The sequence below is a fragment of the Cariama cristata genome, unplaced genomic scaffold, assembly GCF_000690535.1.
Source record: "Cariama cristata isolate BGI_N322 unplaced genomic scaffold, ASM69053v1 scaffold45372, whole genome shotgun sequence".
Classification (NCBI taxonomy): domain Eukaryota; kingdom Metazoa; phylum Chordata; class Aves; order Cariamiformes; family Cariamidae; genus Cariama; species Cariama cristata.
Window position 1 is genome coordinate 1 of NW_009606347.1, and position 19,551 is coordinate 19,551.

Genomic DNA, 19,551 nt, shown 5'->3' on the forward strand with positions numbered 1-19,551 from the left:
CCAATAGAAATCTTAAAATTAAACTGTAGTTTATTGCAGAAGTATTGGCCTAGTAGTCTAACGTAGTCTGATCCACTGGGCTGTCATTGTTGATCCTTAAGAATGAGCTGTGGCTAGTTTTAAGCCTTCTCTTCCTGTTGCCAACTTATACTAAGGTTTTCCTGTGTTTTTTGCTTTTTAGTTGTTTTTGTTTGGAAGCCATGTTATTATTTGTGAGTGGTTCATGCAAGCAAGTGGTAATGTTCTAGAAAATGTCAAAGAATGTCCTGTGCTACAAAAAGGTGTTCCAAATCATCAAGAGTGATTTTTATTTTTTATTTCTTTTATTTAGCTATCCACAAACTATTTAGGAGTATCTTTTCTGAATGGATTCTGTGTCAGTTTTTGTTCCAGAAGAATGTATGTGCTTTGTTTTATCTTGCATTTCTTCAAGTGCTGAAATGGGAACAAAGCAACTTTATCTGTGAATGTTTAATTTAGAATACTGTAGCTGTTTCTTAATGCAGAAATGAGCCCTAATGCACAGACCCACTAAAATGAACTCGGTAAGAATGTGGAATAATCCTTGTCTTAACCATAGATCTTTGTACCTTACTTTTTCAAAACTTGCAAAGAAATTGTTTGAAAAAGTTTAAAGAGCAATAGAAGTATTAAATCTGGCAACTTCTTGTCTAGTTATCTTTCTAAATGTTTGCATAGAGTCATAGAGTTTGCATAAATGCCTGCACAGAGCTGATCTTTTGGTCAGTATGTTAAGAAAATCTACAAGTAGTTAATAGTATTTTAATGTTAGAATGGTGATGCATGCAGTACTTCACTGGGATATTGGTGCCACTTGTCAGTGCTACATGTAACAGGTTGTTTCGTGAATAACTTTGCTGTGTCTTAGCAGATAAGGAACGTGTTAGTAATGATGTTAAATGAATGGTATGATATCATTCTAATTGTTAGTGGGTAATGGACAGTTTACTTTCAGGTAGCTTTCTCTACAAAAGGACACAAAAATCTTAATAAAAATGGTATATAAAATCTCTAGCACTTTTTTTACAGATATGATTTTGAAGGATTTTTTTCTTACAGGCTTCCTTATGTAAATAAAAAAAAAATCCTGGAAAAGTATAGATGCTTTGCAGTGGTAGTTTCAAATTAGTTGTTGCAGATTCAGCTCATTTACTTGAAACCAAAGGTTGATTAGATGTGAGTAAATCAGTGGGAAAACTTGCACTGATTTAATGGACAAGGTTTTTCAGCCTGCTATTGAATGGGCGTTAGCAGGGAAGACTTAACTTTTCAGTTAGTTTACGGAAGTTGTTAATTCGTAGTACAAATTACACTTAAGATTGCTTGTTTTCTTATCTTTCAGGGCATACGGGACATACTGCTGATATGAATATATTTTTAGATGATCCAGAATTTGCAGAAATTATTCTGAGAGCAGAACAAGCTATAGAATGTGGAGTTTTTCCAGAAAGAATCTCTCAAGGATCCAGTGGGAGTTACTTTGCCAAGGATCCAAAAGGGGTGAGCATGTTACTGCAAAGTCAGAGACGTTATCACCAAGGAGTTTAAAATGGAAATTTAAAAACTCTATTTAAAGGGAAATTCGTTTAAATAAGTTGTTTAATAATTTATGGTATGCCAGAATCTATGTTGGAAAAATCAACGCAAGTAATACTTAGGTTTCTAATTATGTCTTGCAGCCTAAGCTAAGCCAAAGTAACTATTATTTCTCTGTTTCAGTTTTACCATGTTTTGAATCGTCTGCATCAAAGAGATATGGGGAAAATAAAAAGGCCTCTTTAACATCTGAAACCAATTCAGGAATTCCTTTGTGCAGAACCTAAAATTTTGTTCTTTGTATGTTTTAATTGATTTTTGACACAACTGAGCTTCTGATTTTGGTACTGTTTAGGTTTCTTTAGCCAAGCCTCTTATATTTTTATCTCTTTTCTTTTTAGATAGTCTTTTATTTAGGTCATGTCTTCTTCCTCCTGTATGATTGGTAGATGGACAAGAAGAGTGATACAAAAGATTCTGCATTTTTACTTGTACTTGTCTGCTGAATCTTAACTTGAAGATTTGTTTTCCCCTCCCTTAGTTGTAAATGGTTGAATGGTGATCCTGAAAGAGATATCCTGAGGTTACTTTGAGATAGAGAAGTAACAGTTACCTGAATATCTTGCTTGAAAAGTAACATTTGGTTGGCATTATTTAGTAAGAGAAAATGATGCTTCAGACATACTTTTATATTGTTTTCTTTAAATCAGAAATACTTTGCTTACCAGCCTGTTCCAAAAAAGAAGACTCCTAACCCCTGCACCTTTGTTAATTTGTCATATCCGATTTTATTTGAAGCTCAATCGGCAGTCTTCTGGTCTTAGGTAGATGTAGGTGTTCATTAATCCTGAAGATCCCACTTGTGTTGAACATGGATGTTGAAACACTTTTAAGTGCACAGGTTTTCAGAATGTATTCAAGATTGTTGTTCTTTCCTATATCCCCAAAATGGTCGTCTCCCATTTGCTTAGGAAGTATTACGGTTTTTACTTAGCTTTTCTTCACATTATTGGTCATTATAGAATATATTCCTGTTTTGCCAGTTAATTTTCATAGATGTTTAGTTTGTTTTAATGCCTCTTTTCTAGTGATAGCTTTTACACTTTATTGAATGGGTGATTTTTAGAATAGTTACCTGACTTAATACAAACAAATATGTGATTTATGAATTTATTTCTAAGATGGGAAGTGGCAGAACTACCCCTTCAAAATCTAAGAACCGCACGTTGCGGTTCATACTTCTGTGTTCCAGCAATGTTTGTTAGTATGACCCCTTTTGTTCTGGTGGAGGAGAGCCAAAGTAGGTTGGGAAGAAGTCTCTCTCTCTTTTTTGAAATTGGAAGGGAAAAAAAAATATTTCTCTAATTGCTTTGTGGGTTTTTTGCTGTCGCATACAGTGCTGTTAATATGAAAACCTGCTCAAAGTTTCAGCACGCTTAAACTTCAGGTCACTTCCCTATTTCAGTAGTTTAGTTCTTTGTAGGTTTTCAGGTTGTATGCTTATATGTATGTATTCAAACTTTATACTTTTTTAAAAGAGGTATTTTAATTAGGATTTTATTTAATATGAAATAGGAAAAATTCTGAGTGAGTAACCCAATACTGGTTTAAATCAACACTTTTCAAAAAACTTAGTGCATGACGTGTCTAAAGAGTATTCTACAGTGTTATGCTAAAAATGCTTTAAAACCGGTTAGGTGGGGTTTTTGGAGATTTTCTCAATACTGTACAATCAAGGTCTTTTATTCTTAGACAGTTAGTAGAGAATTTACTAGGAAAAAAAATCATGCTGGTTCTGGATTTCCATATGTGCATATCTCTTCTGTCTGAAGCCTCTCCAGACTGATTTTGCAGTTTTTTGGTGACTAGCAAATGCCTGAGAGACTCACGGTGCCCTGGTGCTAATGAGAGAGTACTTACACATCATTTTTGTAACCATAGTATTTTGGATGGAGCACCTTATTTCCTTGTTTCTTACATAATGGTTTTCTTGTTGGTTTTACTTCTGTTTTGCAGTGAAGTGTTGGTTTTGTTCCTAGTTAAGTTCCTAGTAGTGACTTCCCCTCCCCCTTCATGCAGGTCATTGATTCGAATGTAAGTATTGAGGAGCAATAAAGACTAAAACAACACCAATTTATTTTTTTTTTATGTGGGCCAGAAAAATTTCATTACAAAATATGGAAGTATTTGCCAACATGAGACTGAGAGAATAATGCTACTGAGCTCCTAGCTGATTTTCAATTTTGTGTTTATTCTTTGCACTAAATTTAGAGCTTATCTAAATTTGTTATCCATATTAAAAGTCTGATAAAACTTCATTTTGTCAGTAGTGCAACTCCCATTTTTAGAATGGATTTCACATCCTGTTTGACAGAGTATTGCATCATTCTACTTCAGACCGGTTTTGTGACTTACTTTCTCCTGTTCTTCTTGAGTAATCTCGTCGTCCTTATGCTGGGGAAGAGCTTATTATAGATGTGCTAAACTTTCTTACTGGTCAGCTTCTGAAGTGTTTACCTACACTAATACCAAGTTATAGGTAAAATAACCTGTTCTGTTAGGTCATCTTATTCGTTGATTTGGGTCTATCAGATAATAATTTTAATTAAGCAATTTTAGTTTTAACTTTTTGCATTTATTGGCATAGTTGTATACTGATGTGAAGCAGTTCAGCTCAGCAGTTCAGCTGAAGTGTTGAATGTTTCAACATTTGCTGTTCATTGTGTAACCAATAAAGTCAAAGTCATTGTGTCTGTTACAAACTATTCTGCAACATGTTTTTGACAGTTTAGCTATTAGCTAATTGGTAGTGCCAATGGAGTCAGCCTAGAAATTAATTTTGGCTTGCAAAATTAAGACTGGCCTTGGTAGATTGTCTAGGTATTGAACTTTCTGGTTCTACTGTGATCCTCAGCAGCAGTGGCTCTGCAAAGTTTAGCAAGGTTCTAACTTCAGTGAAACCTTGAAAACCGTATCTAGATTTGATAGTATAGCATAGTACAGTCCAGGCAAGTAATGGAATGAGCTAAGCTCCATTATAAAATAGACAGTTTGTAGGCAGTATTATCCAAAGAGTGATTCAGAAGAGAGATAATTAATGGCTTGACATATACTACCAAATACACCATGACATTTCTGGGAAATTAAAAGCTGTTAGCTTTGTTCTGAGCAGGAAAAAATTAGGTAACTTTTAAACAATTCTAAACCTAACGTTAGAATTTTGACTAAACTTGCATACCAAGTAAATTCAATTTCCAAAGTGTTGTGATTTAATTAAAAAAAAAAAGTAAAATGTTAAGAGAACATCACGACCTTTCGAATATTTATTCTAAGTGTAACCTTTTGTGTAGGTCAAAATTGAATTGTGTCTGTGCAGTTGCGTAGAGCTTGCTCGTGATTTTGGATGTAACTTTAGAATCACAGATAACAGCACACTGAAAACAAGACAATTTTTGTCGATTTGTTTCCTGCCACTGTTGATAGGAAACTTACTTTATAGGATGAATGTAAATAGTGATATTTTGTAACTTATTTCTCCCTGTAGTTGATGGGAATGAATCAAAATAGATGGACAAGACAGATGATGCTACTGATGCCTAGTGTCTTGTGTAATCTGTTTACAAACCAAATGAAGTTCTTTGTAGTTAGCTTGTCTTGGACAAAGTGGGTGAAAATTCTCCAGAAGCTAGAACTAGTCAAGTCCTCTCCCTAATCTGGTTGAATCAGCAGTTAGTGAAGCAGAAAGCCTGATTTCTGACTGCCAGCAAACTTCTTCATGACTTAAGAGTATAAATCAGCTATGAGTGTTGGTGCAACACAGACAGTCTTTAGCTTATTGAGATGTTCACTTTTTTTTGTAAGGATTCAGGAAAGTCCTAATGTGTGAAAATGCTTCTTAAACAGTTGTTCTTAAATATTTATTAGATAAGAATTTGATTTACTAACCATGGTCCTGTGAGAAGGAATGTAGAAATGCATTTCTACAGCATTTCATTTGAGCTATAGAAGAGTCATTATATGGTCTTTGTGTACTAGGCTCAAGTTTGTCACAGACAGTTGGAAGGTTATGTATTTTAGTGTGTTAATAATATCGTAGTTTGAGATTAACAAATATAGAATTATGTGTAGGAGGGACCTTGAGAAATCATCTATTTAATGCCCATGTTGTGGAGCAGGATCATTTTAACCTGGTTCTTGATGAATGTCTAACTAACCTGTTGTCAGTGGCATTCTGTTTTGGAGACTCCACAACCTGGCAGTCTGTTCCACTCTCGAGCCGCTCTTAAGGTTCAAAAGGGTTTGGTTTTGATTTTTTTTTTTTTTTGCAACTTACCTGCTGGGATTTAAACCTATCATTTCTTGGCTTGTTAACAGTAAATGCGTGGTTCCTTTTTTCTCTATAGCAACCTATTACATAGTTCATTGTGCCCCATTTCTCTTGGCCTAAACAATTCCCGTTCATACAGTCCTTCATTATTACTATTTTTTGTGCTTATTCTCATTGTTTTTTCAACTTTCTCCAGTTTGTTAACAGATTTCTTGAAGCATAGCGTCCAAAATTGGATGCAGTACTCTGAGTAGTTTTAAGCTTTGCTACATATTTCCAATGTAAATTGTGGCTGATAATGTGAACCATTGTCAGCTTTGAGTTGAGCAATCTACAGCAGTGGTAAACGACAGCACTCTTTGGAATTGCAAAGTGCAGAACATTGTGATCCCTTCAAACTTAAAGCACTAAATAAAATAGACATAAAAGAGAAAAGGTAACATTTGATTATTAGCATTCTGTATGTTTGTCACTTTTCTGGAACCATTATGTCTCTGAAATATCTTGTCAATGAGTTAATTGGTGGGCTGAAAATGATTTTTAAAACTACTTTTAAAACCTCCTTTATAAAAAATTTAGAATATAAAAAAATATATTCTAAAATGCAGTCCTCTAATTTTGTAAGACTGGTAAACGTTAGCTGGTTTTGATTTTCTCTTATGAAGAACTTATTTTGAATTTGTACTACTTTTAGACAAGCATTTGGTGATAAATTTATTTGGAATACCATTTTGTTGGTTTTATTATTTCATCATCTAAAAAGAGGAACTGTAAAATGCAATGTATAGTATCTAACCAATACCTTCAAATAAGTAATTTTCAAAATAATTTTAATCTTTTGCAACTCAAAGTATTCATACTTTAATTTTATATTTTTATCCCAGAAAATTATTGGAGTGTTCAAACCAAAATCTGAAGAGCCTTATGGACATCTAAATCCAAAATGGACCAAATATTTTCACAAAGTTTGTTGTCCTTGCTGCTTTGGCAGAGGCTGCCTCGTTCCGAATCAGGGATACCTTTCTGAAGCTGGTGCCTATCTTGTGGATGACAAGCTGGGGCTAGGAGTTGTACCTAAAACTAAGGTAAATGTTAAAATGCATAAATTATTGAATGCAAACAAAATTATATAGTGACAGATTTGTCAGTCTCTGGACTGTAGTTGTGGAGACATCCTTGTATATCATGCATTATCCCTAAGTCATTTATAAACTATTACAAGTCCAAAGGCATAGTGGTTTGGTGTAGAATTAGTGACTGATTTTTTTTATTTTAAAGGATAAATTTGAGATCTGAATTGAATCTCTTCTTTGGAACCACTTCAGTTTCTAACGTTTTCTGACACTTTTGCCTCGTGTTTTGGTGAGATGGCAAAAATTGCAAAAAGCAGCATATAAAGATTCCCATTTTTGTTTGAGATATGTAAAATAGCAAATATTCACCTTTTTGTATAAAATGTGTCTGTTAGAAATGTCTGATGCTTCCTTTTCGCTTTTTTTGACAGCTGAGCATAAAATTTACTGTAAATTTATAATTGAAATAATAAGGAATTCTAAACTGTGTTTTTAACTTTCATATTTTAAGGTTGTCTGGCTTGTCAGTGAGACCTTTAATTACAGTGCGATAGATCGTGCAAAGTCAAGAGGAAAAAAATATGCTTTAGAGAAAGTGCCAAAAGTTGCTAAAAAATTTAATCGAATTGGACTACCTCCTAAGGTAAGGTGAAAAATAAGTAATTTGTGTATTTCCTGATTCTTACACAAAACTGAATTAAAAAAAAAAATTACCGGTAACTTCAACAGTAGAAGAAAAACCTTGTTGCTTGTTGAAAATATCTCTGAATGACTGAAGTTTGATAAATGTGACTATTTCTGCACAAAATCTATCTACCCTTACATCATTCCTTCATTTGAACTACTTTAATAATCTTGCCACTTTTTGCTTCGGTTTGCAGCCTAGCTTTCTGCTGGAGAAGTAACATGTTAAAATGTTGTACATCTCTCACTTTTTTTTCTTTTTCTTGACTGTTTAGTACATTTCTCTTCAGTGTCATGTTTTTATATTGCCTAATCGTTTCTGCCCTGCAATTTATCTAGTTCTTTCATTTTTCCTAAATCTTATTTTCTTTCCCTTCTATTATTCGTTTTACTCTTTTAGGTATCCTATTGCTTTGTTTATCCTACCTTACTTTCATCTCGTGTGCGATACTGCACTGACTAAAACCTCACATCTTTCTTGCCTGATGAGCCTTATTGTCTCCCCAAAATATCACCACAGTATTCTACTCCTAAACTTTTAGAACGCAGATTATGTACAGCTTGGGTAATCCACTTGTGTCAGTTCCCAGCAATTTTGATCCATGTGACATACATTATACAAGCTTGTATCAGCATGGTTATTCCACATGCTATGTATTTATCCATGTCTCTGCACATGTGCATCTATCTGCATTTTACTTCTTGAATTATAAGTCCTCTTCTGAATTTTAATCTTGAGCACCTTTCCTGTTGCCCACATGTGGAGCCTACGGCATCTGTAGTTTTCTTTCTTGGACTCTTTTGGAAAATGTATTTCAGCCATTTTCATGCAAAAAGGTGTCTGTCTTGAAAAATGGTTAATGCTGCTGTTCTCATCAGTGAAACATACGAGTTTGTCAGAGAGGAAGATTTTTCTCCTGTAATTCTTGGTGAGTTTCCTAGGAACTATTGAACCAAGTGTTTCCAGTGAAAAAGAAAACAGATGTTATTTCTTTCTCTTTATTTCAACTATTACTCCTAATATTGAGTGTTCATTTATGCTGAGCTGTCTGGCTACATTTTATTCCTGGTAAACTCAGTGAGTGCTGTTTTAATAGTTAAAAAGCCAAACAAACCACTAAAAGCTCAGAAAAAAACCCTTGTGATTTGAGTCTTACATTTTTTAGAATTTATGAATAAAAGAGAAACCACTTAGTAATCTTTTTTTTAATGTCATACTTCCTGTGTTCTGAACTATGAAATGATCTAATCAGTTTTTCTGTTAATGTTAAGATTAGTTATGTGACCTACCCAAGTGCATTTTCCAAAGGCAGTTTCTTAATATCTCAGGTTGGCTCCTTCCAGCTGTTTGTTGAAGGATATAAGGAAGCTGACTACTGGCTCAGGAAGTTTGAAACTGATCCTTTACCTGAGAACACAAGGAAAGAATTTCAGTCACAGTTTGAAAGATTGGTTGTCTTGGATTATGTCATCAGAAATACAGGTATTTGTTAGCATCTCTGTATATCTGTCTACTTTTGTGAGCCAGAAATGGTAAGCAATGCTGGCTGAAAGCTGCTTTTAATGCATTTCAGATGCTTTTTTCACAATTGAAGGCCAGAATGTTGCATTTTAAACTTTAAAAAGTTTACTTTGGCTTCAAACATTAAATATTGCAATATAACAAAATCCAAACAACCTTTTTGGCTGTTACTTGATATTTTTAAGTGATGTAAGAATTCAGGAACAAATATTTTTCTTATGCTTTAATTCTGTCAGTAGGCTATTAACTGTCTGTTTCCCCTGATTAGGATAAGGGATGATGGGGTTTCAGGAACCATAAGAAAAACCGTGACTACCCTTCCTTTTATCCTAAGCTGGAGCCGAAAACAGCACAGTTTTGCATCAGTGCAAAATAGTTCACATTCGTTGTGACGAGGCACGAAGTACATCTGTGATGTATTTCTCTCAGTTCTCCTACATTTTTGTTTCTTTCACTCAGAAGCTGGGATTCTTCTGTTGACTCTGTAGGTGATTTATTTCCTCAAGAATCCAAAGGCAATTTTATATTTAAAATACTTCCTTTGCTGCTTTGTCAGAAGTGGGCATCTTTACTCTTCTTCAGATATACCAGCTCTAGTTCATTTTGCTTTTCTTAAATTCACTTGTTAGAAAGGAATCTCACTGAAAATAAACCACTGTAACCTGTGGCTTTTTAGAAGCAAACTAAAAGAAGAAAGTCGCATAAGAATGTAATACTTCCTAGCTGCTGCTATGGTCTGTCAGCTTTATCAAATAGATCCCAGGGTTTCCTAACAATTACTGTGTCTTGTGACGTTCTTAAAATTGTGAGGAAAATACTCAAAATGCAAAACCTCGTTACATGGATGATTTTACCTTCATCTAATATATCTAATCATGATGGAACATTAAAATCTTCTGATGGGTAACTAAACTTAAGGGAAGACCTTAAGATGACAGAAGGACCTACAAATCCATGCAATCATCCTCCATCTGAAAGACATTGTCAAAGTCTTCAATGCCTCAGTTTTGTCTGAACGGTGCGGATATTTTCAGCTTCTGAAAGGCTCTTCAGGCTTTTTTCCCTCCCTCTATCTTTGAAGAGTCTGTTTCCTCCATGTAGTCAAACATCACACCATCTGTAATTTTGGAGGGCCTCTCCCTTTCCCCATCAGCATTAAAACAAGCTTAAAAATTAAGTCATTGTCATTGCTGCTGCTGATAGTCTTTTCCCCAGGAAAAATGCACACAACAGCCAATCTTTCTGCATAAAATGGATGAGAAATAGTTTCTCGTAGCTTTCCTGATATTTTGATGTATATTCAGCCAGTTGAGGAAACTAATAATACATACCTAAGAACACTTGGTATGTTTTTTTGTCTTTCCAGTAAATCAGTTACCTCATACATTTCAGTAAAGCTAAAACACATATATTGTGATGGAAAAAACTTTTTGAACAGTTTTGCCTGACTCCTTTGGTAAATTCTCAATTTACAGTATTAGTCATTGTGTATCACCTTAGATGATCGTTTCTTTATAAATGACGTGTTGTGATGTGCATTTCCTGTTTTAAGACAGAGGTAATGATAACTGGTTAGTCAGGTATGAAAAACAAGATGATGGACTTGATCTGTCAGATAAGGTAAGAAAATTGTACTCTGAAAAATGTACATGTATTCCTTAAATTGTTTAGTTTTATAGCTTGGTCTTGCAGAGGATTAAGTGCATGGCTTCAATTCTGATGCATGATCTCAAGAAATATGGTAAATGCAAATTGTTCTAGGCAAAATAAATGGAAAAGCTATTTGGATTAGACTAGTCTGGATGGAAGAGTGCTAGAAGTTATTTTTATTGTTCTGTATTTTTTTCTTTACTGGCTTGGGCTGTAATATTAATAAAACTGCCCACTGTTGCTCAAGCACATTTCTTCAGCTATGTGCTCTGCTTATCTTGTATTTGGGGGAAGGGCTCCTCTTTAGTGGTGGTAGAGTAAGAATTATATGTGCTGGAGTTTATTTGGATACTCCTTTATATTGTTTAAGTTGACTTTAAGCAGTGAAGCTAAGAAGTGTATTATTGAGTATTTTTAATTTATTTCACTATTTTTGTAAGCACATAGGCATCACTTATTTTTTAAATATTCCTTCTGTAGGATAGCCAATGGACTATAACTAAAGAATCTACTATTAAAATTGCTGCAATTGACAATGGTTTAGCATTTCCTTTTAAGCATCCTGATGAGTGGAGGGCATGTAAGTATTGCATTCTTCAATCATCTTCCTTTTGGGAGAGTAACTTCCAAATAAGTATTTTTTGTTTGGGTCATTGTAGTAGGAAACTAAGAAATCATCACTGTAGTTATATATTGAATATTTAAATAATGTACTGTTCTTCAGAAAGTTAGCAACAGATGCCATTTTTAGTGGCATATGTGACTTAATTCTTTGTTGTATTTTTTTTATCCTTATGCCTTTAAACAATATTAACACGTAATATTCATAAACATCCTACTGTATGTAAACTGACTGATGGTGGAACTGGAAAAATTTAGCAACGTGTTTCTTGTGTGTTTACTTGAAAAACATGGTGGAAAATTACTTGAGTGCAAGGATATACAAATTGTCTGTCTAATAGCCAAATTTCTATTTCAAAACAAAGGGTGCTGTTGTAGGTGAACAAGTAGACAAGTTATATGTTATTTTTACTTGGTTCTCAGCTTTAGCTTACTTTGTGGAAGTTAATCTTCAGTTAGTATTTTCAAGCAGGCTGAAAATTGGTATTACTGTTAAAGCTAGATTGCTTCTGACCACATCTCTGCTTATAGTTTAGAGGGAAGTGCCCAACAGGGTTTGCAGTTATTTCTGTGGACTGTTAGCCACTCGGGTAGTTATGGCAGTTGTGTAGGCTAGTTTTGCCATCAAAAGGCTACTTAATTACCCCGCCCAGGGCTCTGTACAGTCTCTGTATATCTTGATACTCAATAGTTGTTGTTGTACAGATCTCTTGGCTACAGTCACTTCTGCAGCTGTTGCAGAGACACAGCAGTTATTGCTTGTTTTATACCATCTTTTACTTCAGCATCAAAAGTAATACACTTGGATGATCCTTTAGAATTCTTTTACAGTTGGAGAAGTATGTGCCAATTCTGTAAAGGTAAACTTGTAGCATAGTCTTGTTTAAAATTGCAGGCTCTTGACAGGTAGAGCATGTTTTCTTGATGACTAGAGGTGGTTGATTGTCAAGGTTAACCTCCTCAAAGCCAGACAACAGCCTATCCAAAAGGCAGGAAGATGGTCCAGCAGGGATGAACAGGAAACTCCTGACTCAACTGGGACACAAAAATTAAGCACATTTTAAAAAAAATAAAATAAAAAAGGGATTTAGAGACTTTGTCCAAAAGTGCAAGAATGGAATGTGGGAAGTCAAAGGTCAGCTGGAATAAAGCTAGCAGAGGACATAAAGGGCCAACAAGAGAGGGTTAAGTAAAATCAAAGTGAGAGTGAGCCTGAAGAAAAGTGCAGCGAAGAGCTATAGGCAAAAGGCATAAGAAAGAACAAGTTATTCACTGCTGACTTTGCCTCAGTTTTCACTTGTAAGATTTGCTCTGAGGCTCTTAGGTCCCAGAGCTCATAAGCAGAGCCTCTGGGAATGAATCATTACCCAAAGCAGAAGAAAGGGAGCACTTAAGCAAAATGGACATACAGAAGTTCACAGGAGTAGATGGGATGCATTGGAAACACGATGGGAGATGGCTGATTTTGTAGTGAGGCTATTTTCTCATCACTCTTGAAAAACTGTAGTAATGCTGATGTCCAGGAAAAGGTAAGTGTCACATCCATCTTCAAGAAGGGCAAGATGCAGGGTATGACGAATGATGGGGTAGCCAGCCTAACCCCAGTCCCCGTGAAGATTGTGGAATGCATCCGCCTGGAAGCCATGTTCAAGTGCGTGAAGAACAAGGAGGTGATGGGGAAGCTAGCATGAATTTACCAAGGACGAGCTGTGTTTGACCGACTAGATGGCTTTTAATGATAAGATAACCGGCTTAGTGGATGAGGGGAAGGCAGTGAATACTGATTTTGCTTGACTTTTTCAAGGCCTTCTGCGTTGTCTCTCACAGTATTCTTGTAGTGAAATGTGAGATGTTTGTTGTGAGGTGGATGGAAAACTGACTGGACTGTCAGACTGAAAGGGCTGTGAGCAGTATTGGGAAGTTCAGTGGATGGCCTGCTACTGGTGAGGTTCCTCAGTTCCTGCAACTGGTACTGTTTGGTGTCTTCTCTTAACATCTGGTAATATTAATTACTCTTATAGTATCTCTTGAAAAAGCTGTTTAATAGCAATTATGTGAAAAGTTAGGAATATTTTTCTCAGCATGCTTAGAAGAAGGCATTTTAATAAACTGAAAATTTTATTAAAAAATAGTAACTACTTTTTTGTTACTTCTTCAGTATGAGTCAAACATCTGAAAGATTTCTATTTGATTGCAGCCATTATTTTACTCCAAAGGAAACTGCATTACTAAGCTAGAAGGCCTCTGCTGTTCCTTACAGTATTTAATTTATATACCATTCTTACTTATTGCTTCAACTAAATATTTTTTACTCAAAATGTATTTTCTCTGTTTGGAAAAAAGGCTAAGTAGCTGTAAAGCTGCTTTTGTAACTGTAGCCAAAAGAAGTCTATAGGGTAACTATGTTGTGAAAAGTGGTGTGTTACTGAGAACTTCCAGGAGGCAGCAGGGTACTGTGTCAGTGCTAAGCACTTGACAATTTCATTTTTGCCTGTTGTTAATCATTAAATGTACTGTTTTTCTGTGTTAGATCCCTTTCACTGGGCTTGGCTTTCTCAAGCAAAAGTTCCTTTCTCTCAGGAGACCAGGGACCTAGTTCTTCCTCGCATTTCTGATATGAACTTCGTACAGGATCTTTGTGAAGATCTTTATGAACTATTTAAGGTGAATTGAGTGCTTCTTTGAATTGACCATTACTGAAATAGCTAATACCTGTCATGGAACAGTTAGACAGTTTTTCTTTTTATGAATTTAACTTCTATATGACATGATATTGTGCTATTTTAGCTTTAACATTGGCATGGTAGAAGTAGAAAGTCTTTGTATAATTAAGAGGAAACTGTGTCACTAATGTGGGTAATTGATAGTAATCAGCTCATCTGTAAACATAATTACCTTTTATATGTCTAAGTTTCACATAATCAATTAAAGCTAGTTAACTTTTGTAGCACAAATCTGTCTAAAAACTCCACTTAACATACCTGTGTGGTGTGTATGCACTTTGGATAAACCGTAGCAACCTGAGGAAATCATATATTTAATGTAACTTAAAGTACCTGCATATCTTTCATATACTTAATTTTACATATATGTACTGTGTGAAATTGATGCTGAAATCTTGACCGTTTAAAGTAAGTCAAACTTATTTTAAAGATACTGAAACTGTGCTACAATATTGGCATGTAAAGAAGTGCCCTTCTCTGAAACATTCCATAAACAATTGTGTCGGATGTTCAAGTGAAATAATGCAAATGATCAGAATGGAAAGAAATGAAAATTTTAAACTTTCAATAAAAATGGAGTTGTAACATCAAAACTAGATCCTGAAACACTTGCAATATTTGCGTCTTTGACTTAGTTGTATTCAGAGTGACTCTAGGTTGTCTGTTAAACCCAGTGGAAGTTGAAGTATTTAATAAATCTGAAGGAGGAAATATTCTTTTGCCAGAGTGAAGGTGAGAGACAGAGCAGTGTAACATTATGTGATGGTGTTAACCCTACCTACCAATGTCCTAAAGCTGTATTCACAGATGTGTTTTACTTTCATGATGTGGACATCCTTCATTTTCACATACGGAAAAATGCTACAATAAATACACCTTTCTGTGGGTCATACTCTGACTATTTGAAGCTTCCAAAAATTATTATAATGTTGGTAAAGATGACTGTGCATATTATGAAATTGATGAATTTGCATGCTAAATATATAGCTAAAAATAGATAGGTCATTTCCTGTAATAACTGTTTGTTTTCTTTAATAAAGACTGATAAAGGATTTGACAAGGCTACTTTTGAAAACCAAATGTCTGTTATGAGGGGGCAGGTAAGACTGCTTTTTAACACTTTTTTATTTTTGTATTTAATTTGTCATCACTTATCAGCTGGTTCTTTTTTTTTTTAGTGCTACAGAAACAATGTTATTGAATTGAAAGGCACTTGAAGGTATTTTCATCTGAGAAGACTAAATTTCTTTCTAGAGTTTGTTCTTATTTGCATATAGATGAGACAGCAGAAAGTGTATACTTTATTTTTATAGAAGATGATTTTCTTAAGTAATGTAATTGAGCCTATACTGGTTTTGTAGGGGAAAGGGGAGGGCTTAATATCTATGTATTCTTAGAAGGTATTTTAAGAATGAAACACTGGAGTCAAACTTGGATTGAGAATTTGGTGGGTAATTTCGTTATGTTGTTAAAATAAATGTGACTTTATTTTGGAGGGTTAACTTGATTATTGAAATACTTCTTACAAGAAAGCAATCTTAGGTAATAAAATTTCTTCCTCCTAGCAAATGTCAGAACCATACTTGGAACCACTCCAGCCATTTTCAGATTGGAAATTTCATGATAATTAAGTGATGGAATTTTTTTTAACACTGAAACATGAGAGGAGAAGGGTTTTTCCATCTTCTTGCTGTTTTAGAATTTAAGACTAGTGTGATATACTGGAAAACAAGCTTTAGCTAAGAACAAATAATTTAGTTCATTGTAAGCATGAAACAATGATTTGTGAAAATGTGAGGGAATTGGACTAGATAAATTAATAGTCCCATTTGCCCTGAATTTATTAAGTCAATAATTAATTAATAAATTCAACATGGATAGTTTAAAGACAGACAGTCACAATTCCTAGAGTGGCTTAATCTGACCTTTTCTCTGAAGAGTTTCCTATATCAAGAAGTACCTTGCACAAGACTATAGCTCTGCTTAGTCAAACATAATCCCAGTTAAGATTAGTATGTGTGGTGGCTAAAAGCCATCAAACCTTACTTATTAAATTGAATTACAGGAGTTATTTCAGAAATAACTTTTCTGAGAAGTTTGTGCAATCACTGGAAGGTCACTTCTGAAATTTATCCCTCTTAAACTGTGTTAAGTAGCTTCTTTGTGATGAGACAATTGGCTACAGGGAATCTGTTATTTAACAAAAAGCTTAAGGAAAAAACTTATCTATATAATTGAGAGAGATCTAGCTAAGACTGTCTAAATTAATTTCCCACTGTAAAGGCTGTATCTGGACTCTATCTGGACTCTTTCTTTGCACCCTTTCCCTGAGGTGGATTTCAGCAGAGATTTGTTGGTTGGGTGTTTGGGGTTTTTTTTGTTTTGGTTTTTTTTAAATGTCTCCCTGGCTACACAAGAATGTGTTTCACTGTGGGAGATGTCAGGTTTTCAGGCATGGATTTAGGGAAGAAATGCAGATAATGAGTTATTCTTGGAAGTGATTGGAAATACGTCAGCAAGTGACGCCTTTTGGCACTGATTTTAGACTTGCTTGTGGCATAAAACCAAAATATGTTACAAGGGCATTGTAGAAGAGTTGGATATCTAGATCACATGATAATGAAATCATTCTGTTAAGATGAATTTGTAGGATAGCCAAAACATCTGTAAATACATCCTTAAAAATGAAAACTTTAGCGAAAGAAGAATCTAGTTGATAAAGATAAGGAAGCTGAAGAGAAATATATCTTGCACGTAAGGGGCGAGAACTTTAAATCTAAGGTACTAAAAGTACTTAAAAGCCTATTTTTGTGAAGCCTGGGGTGGGGTGTGGAATATTGGGAAGGGTTTCAAACCCAAGATAAATAGTTCTCAAGAATATAGAGACTAAGCAACCAGGTAACACAGATCTACAGAAGATTGCCTTAGAACTTAGAAAATGTAAATGTCAAGTGGAGTTGCTGGACGAGCCAAACTGCAGTAAACTGTGCAAAAGACTATCTGTCAGGGTTCTTCAGCCATGAAAGTGGAGAATGAGCAGAGGATCAGTAAGTCGCACAAGGAAGAAAGGGGCATTGTGCGGGAGGGAAAAAAGGCTTGATATTAAGGAGAATGCAGTTGTGTCACCAGAACTAGATTGAATACTTGCCTCAGTTTTCAGCGGGATAACATTGAATGTGGAGTAAACTATCAGGGCAGTTCATGAGCGCTAGAGTTTTGGAAGGAAGATAATGGACTCCTGGGAACTGAGGGCTGAATTTGGATCTTAGCACTGGGTTTGGTGTGGGTTAATAATATGGCTTCATATCTTCTGATAGGAAAATAATTTATAACCAAACTCCTGGTAGATCCTATGTTAAATACATGTTGATGGCTTTCTTGCAGGTATTTTTCATTAAAGGTGCAATACTTTTACGAGATGTGCTAAATTTAAAATGCTGTTAGATTTCTGTCCCTAACATTTTCCAAAAATTGGCAGAGGATCGCATGAAATACTCAAAGAATAGAAGGGTAGTCGGGTAGCGGTAGGATGTCATAATGTTACCAAATAAATAAAATATTTCTACTTGCAATAGAGTATCTTTTTATAATTTATCTGACAGTGCAGTCCTCTACAGAATTGATTTAAGAAAATTGATTTATAAGCCTGTTAGACACAGTGTTATTTGTACACCCTCACCTTACCTACTGTTACTCTTTTAGATACTAAACCTTACTCAGGCGTTAAAGGATGAAAAAAGTCCCATTCAGCTTGTTCAGATGCCACGTGTGATTGTGGAGCGAAGTAGCACTGGAAGTCAGGGCCGGATTGTTCATCTGAGTAACGCGTTCACACAGACCTTTCATAGCAGGAAGCCTTTCTTTTCCTCCTGGTAGCAACAAAGATATGTGGGAAGAGTAAGTTTCTCTTAACTTTAGAAAGCTACTTCCGTGTAAAGGCTCTGCAATAACATACTTCTGCTGTATACCAAGAGCTCTGACTGCTGACACCTCAGAACTTAAATTCTAAAGACTTAAGAAATGTATTTTGAATGTAATAAAAGTTTACAATTTTTGTGTCCAAATTGTGAATTCTTATGTCAGGGAATGAGAAGAACTTGTCCATACTGTATTTTTATAGGCTAAATTAATGTATTCTGAATAATATTCTGAATAAGGGAAAATACACAGTTTGCGTATGCTGAGAAACTTCTTTTGAATATAACAATAATTCTTTTTGTTTAATATAAATATGAGAACCTATACACTATCAATTTCTTTTTATATGGTCTTTGGAAAAAAAAAAGACAGAATATTATCTTTGATTGTGAAAATGCTTTTCCTTGGAATTTCTTCCTGATATTTTAAGCTGTTCATAGATTTTCGTAGGCTAGTTACTTGAAAAGTCATGCACTAAAAAAAATAATCAGTCTGTCCTTGAGAAATGAAAGGGAGAAGGGAAAAAACTCTCCAAGTAGTTTTTTTGCATGTGGGGACCAAAAATTGTTAAATAGTTGAATTGCAGCAAAGTTCAACCCCATTAAGTACACACAGTTCCTACTGTGATGAAATAAGCTGAGTGTACATTTCAGAGGTTGAAATTTCACCTGTAGCTTTTAGAACTTGTGTATTAAAGCACATGTATGAAAAATTGTGATATTTCATTGTATTCTATCACAATGAAAGAATTGCACCATGTTGTTATAGGTTTGTTTTGCCATATGTGTATAAATGTGTTCATCAGTTGTCACCAGGGTGGTTCTGCGCTATTAATGGCAGAAGCACTAACGTTCATCAGGACGCCAGTCTGCCTTCTAAATTTCTATCTAAACACACCGTTATTTTTTTGACCAGAAGAAAACCCAACTGTAATACATAAAGCACAGAGACTTATTATTGTGCCCTCAGCAGTGTCATGCTCATCTGCCAATTCCCATTTGCACTTATGTTTAAGTTACTTGGTTTAAGATTTGATGGTCATGTTTCTAGATCTGTGGCTTATGTAACATGGTAAATATTTTTATTTTAGTAATTTTCTGGACAGTTAAGACTGGGAATGGGAGAAAAATTGCTGCTTTTATGAAACCTTCAGTATTTCAGACATTGCTGTATTTTGTAATTCTAAGCAATACTGTTGACCTCAAATAATAAAATGCTTGTATTTTATATAATTTTAAGTGGATGTAAATATTAATGTAGCATGTCAGCAATTCACATGATTAACTGAAACGTTTAAGCCTTAAATGTAAAACTCACTGTATGGTGGAATTCAAAATAGGATTGAAAGGGCCACCTTTATAAACTTTCCATGGTTGTTTTTAACCAGTTTATTAAAAAAATTAAAGATGGTGTTTATGTATGAGACATACCTACTGAAGAAAATAAGTGTCATAGTCTAAAATGCACGCGTTTTAG

The 19,551-nt window shown here is 34.8% G+C and overlaps 1 protein-coding gene across 1 annotated transcript; it reads left to right on the forward strand.

Moving 5' to 3' along the window:
- Positions 1–1,366: 1,366 nt before the first annotated feature.
- PI4K2B (phosphatidylinositol 4-kinase type 2 beta) lies at positions 1,367–19,411 on the forward strand. The gene is made up of 9 exons (XM_009696298.1): positions 1,367–1,521; positions 6,769–6,969; positions 7,469–7,600; positions 8,971–9,124; positions 10,716–10,783; positions 11,294–11,393; positions 13,965–14,098; positions 15,198–15,257; positions 17,860–19,411. Exons 1-9 carry the CDS (start codon positions 1,387–1,389, stop codon positions 18,031–18,033), a joined length of 1,158 nt encoding a protein of 385 aa, XP_009694600.1. The 5' UTR covers positions 1,367–1,386; the 3' UTR covers positions 18,034–19,411.
- Positions 19,412–19,551: the final 140 nt, after the last annotated feature.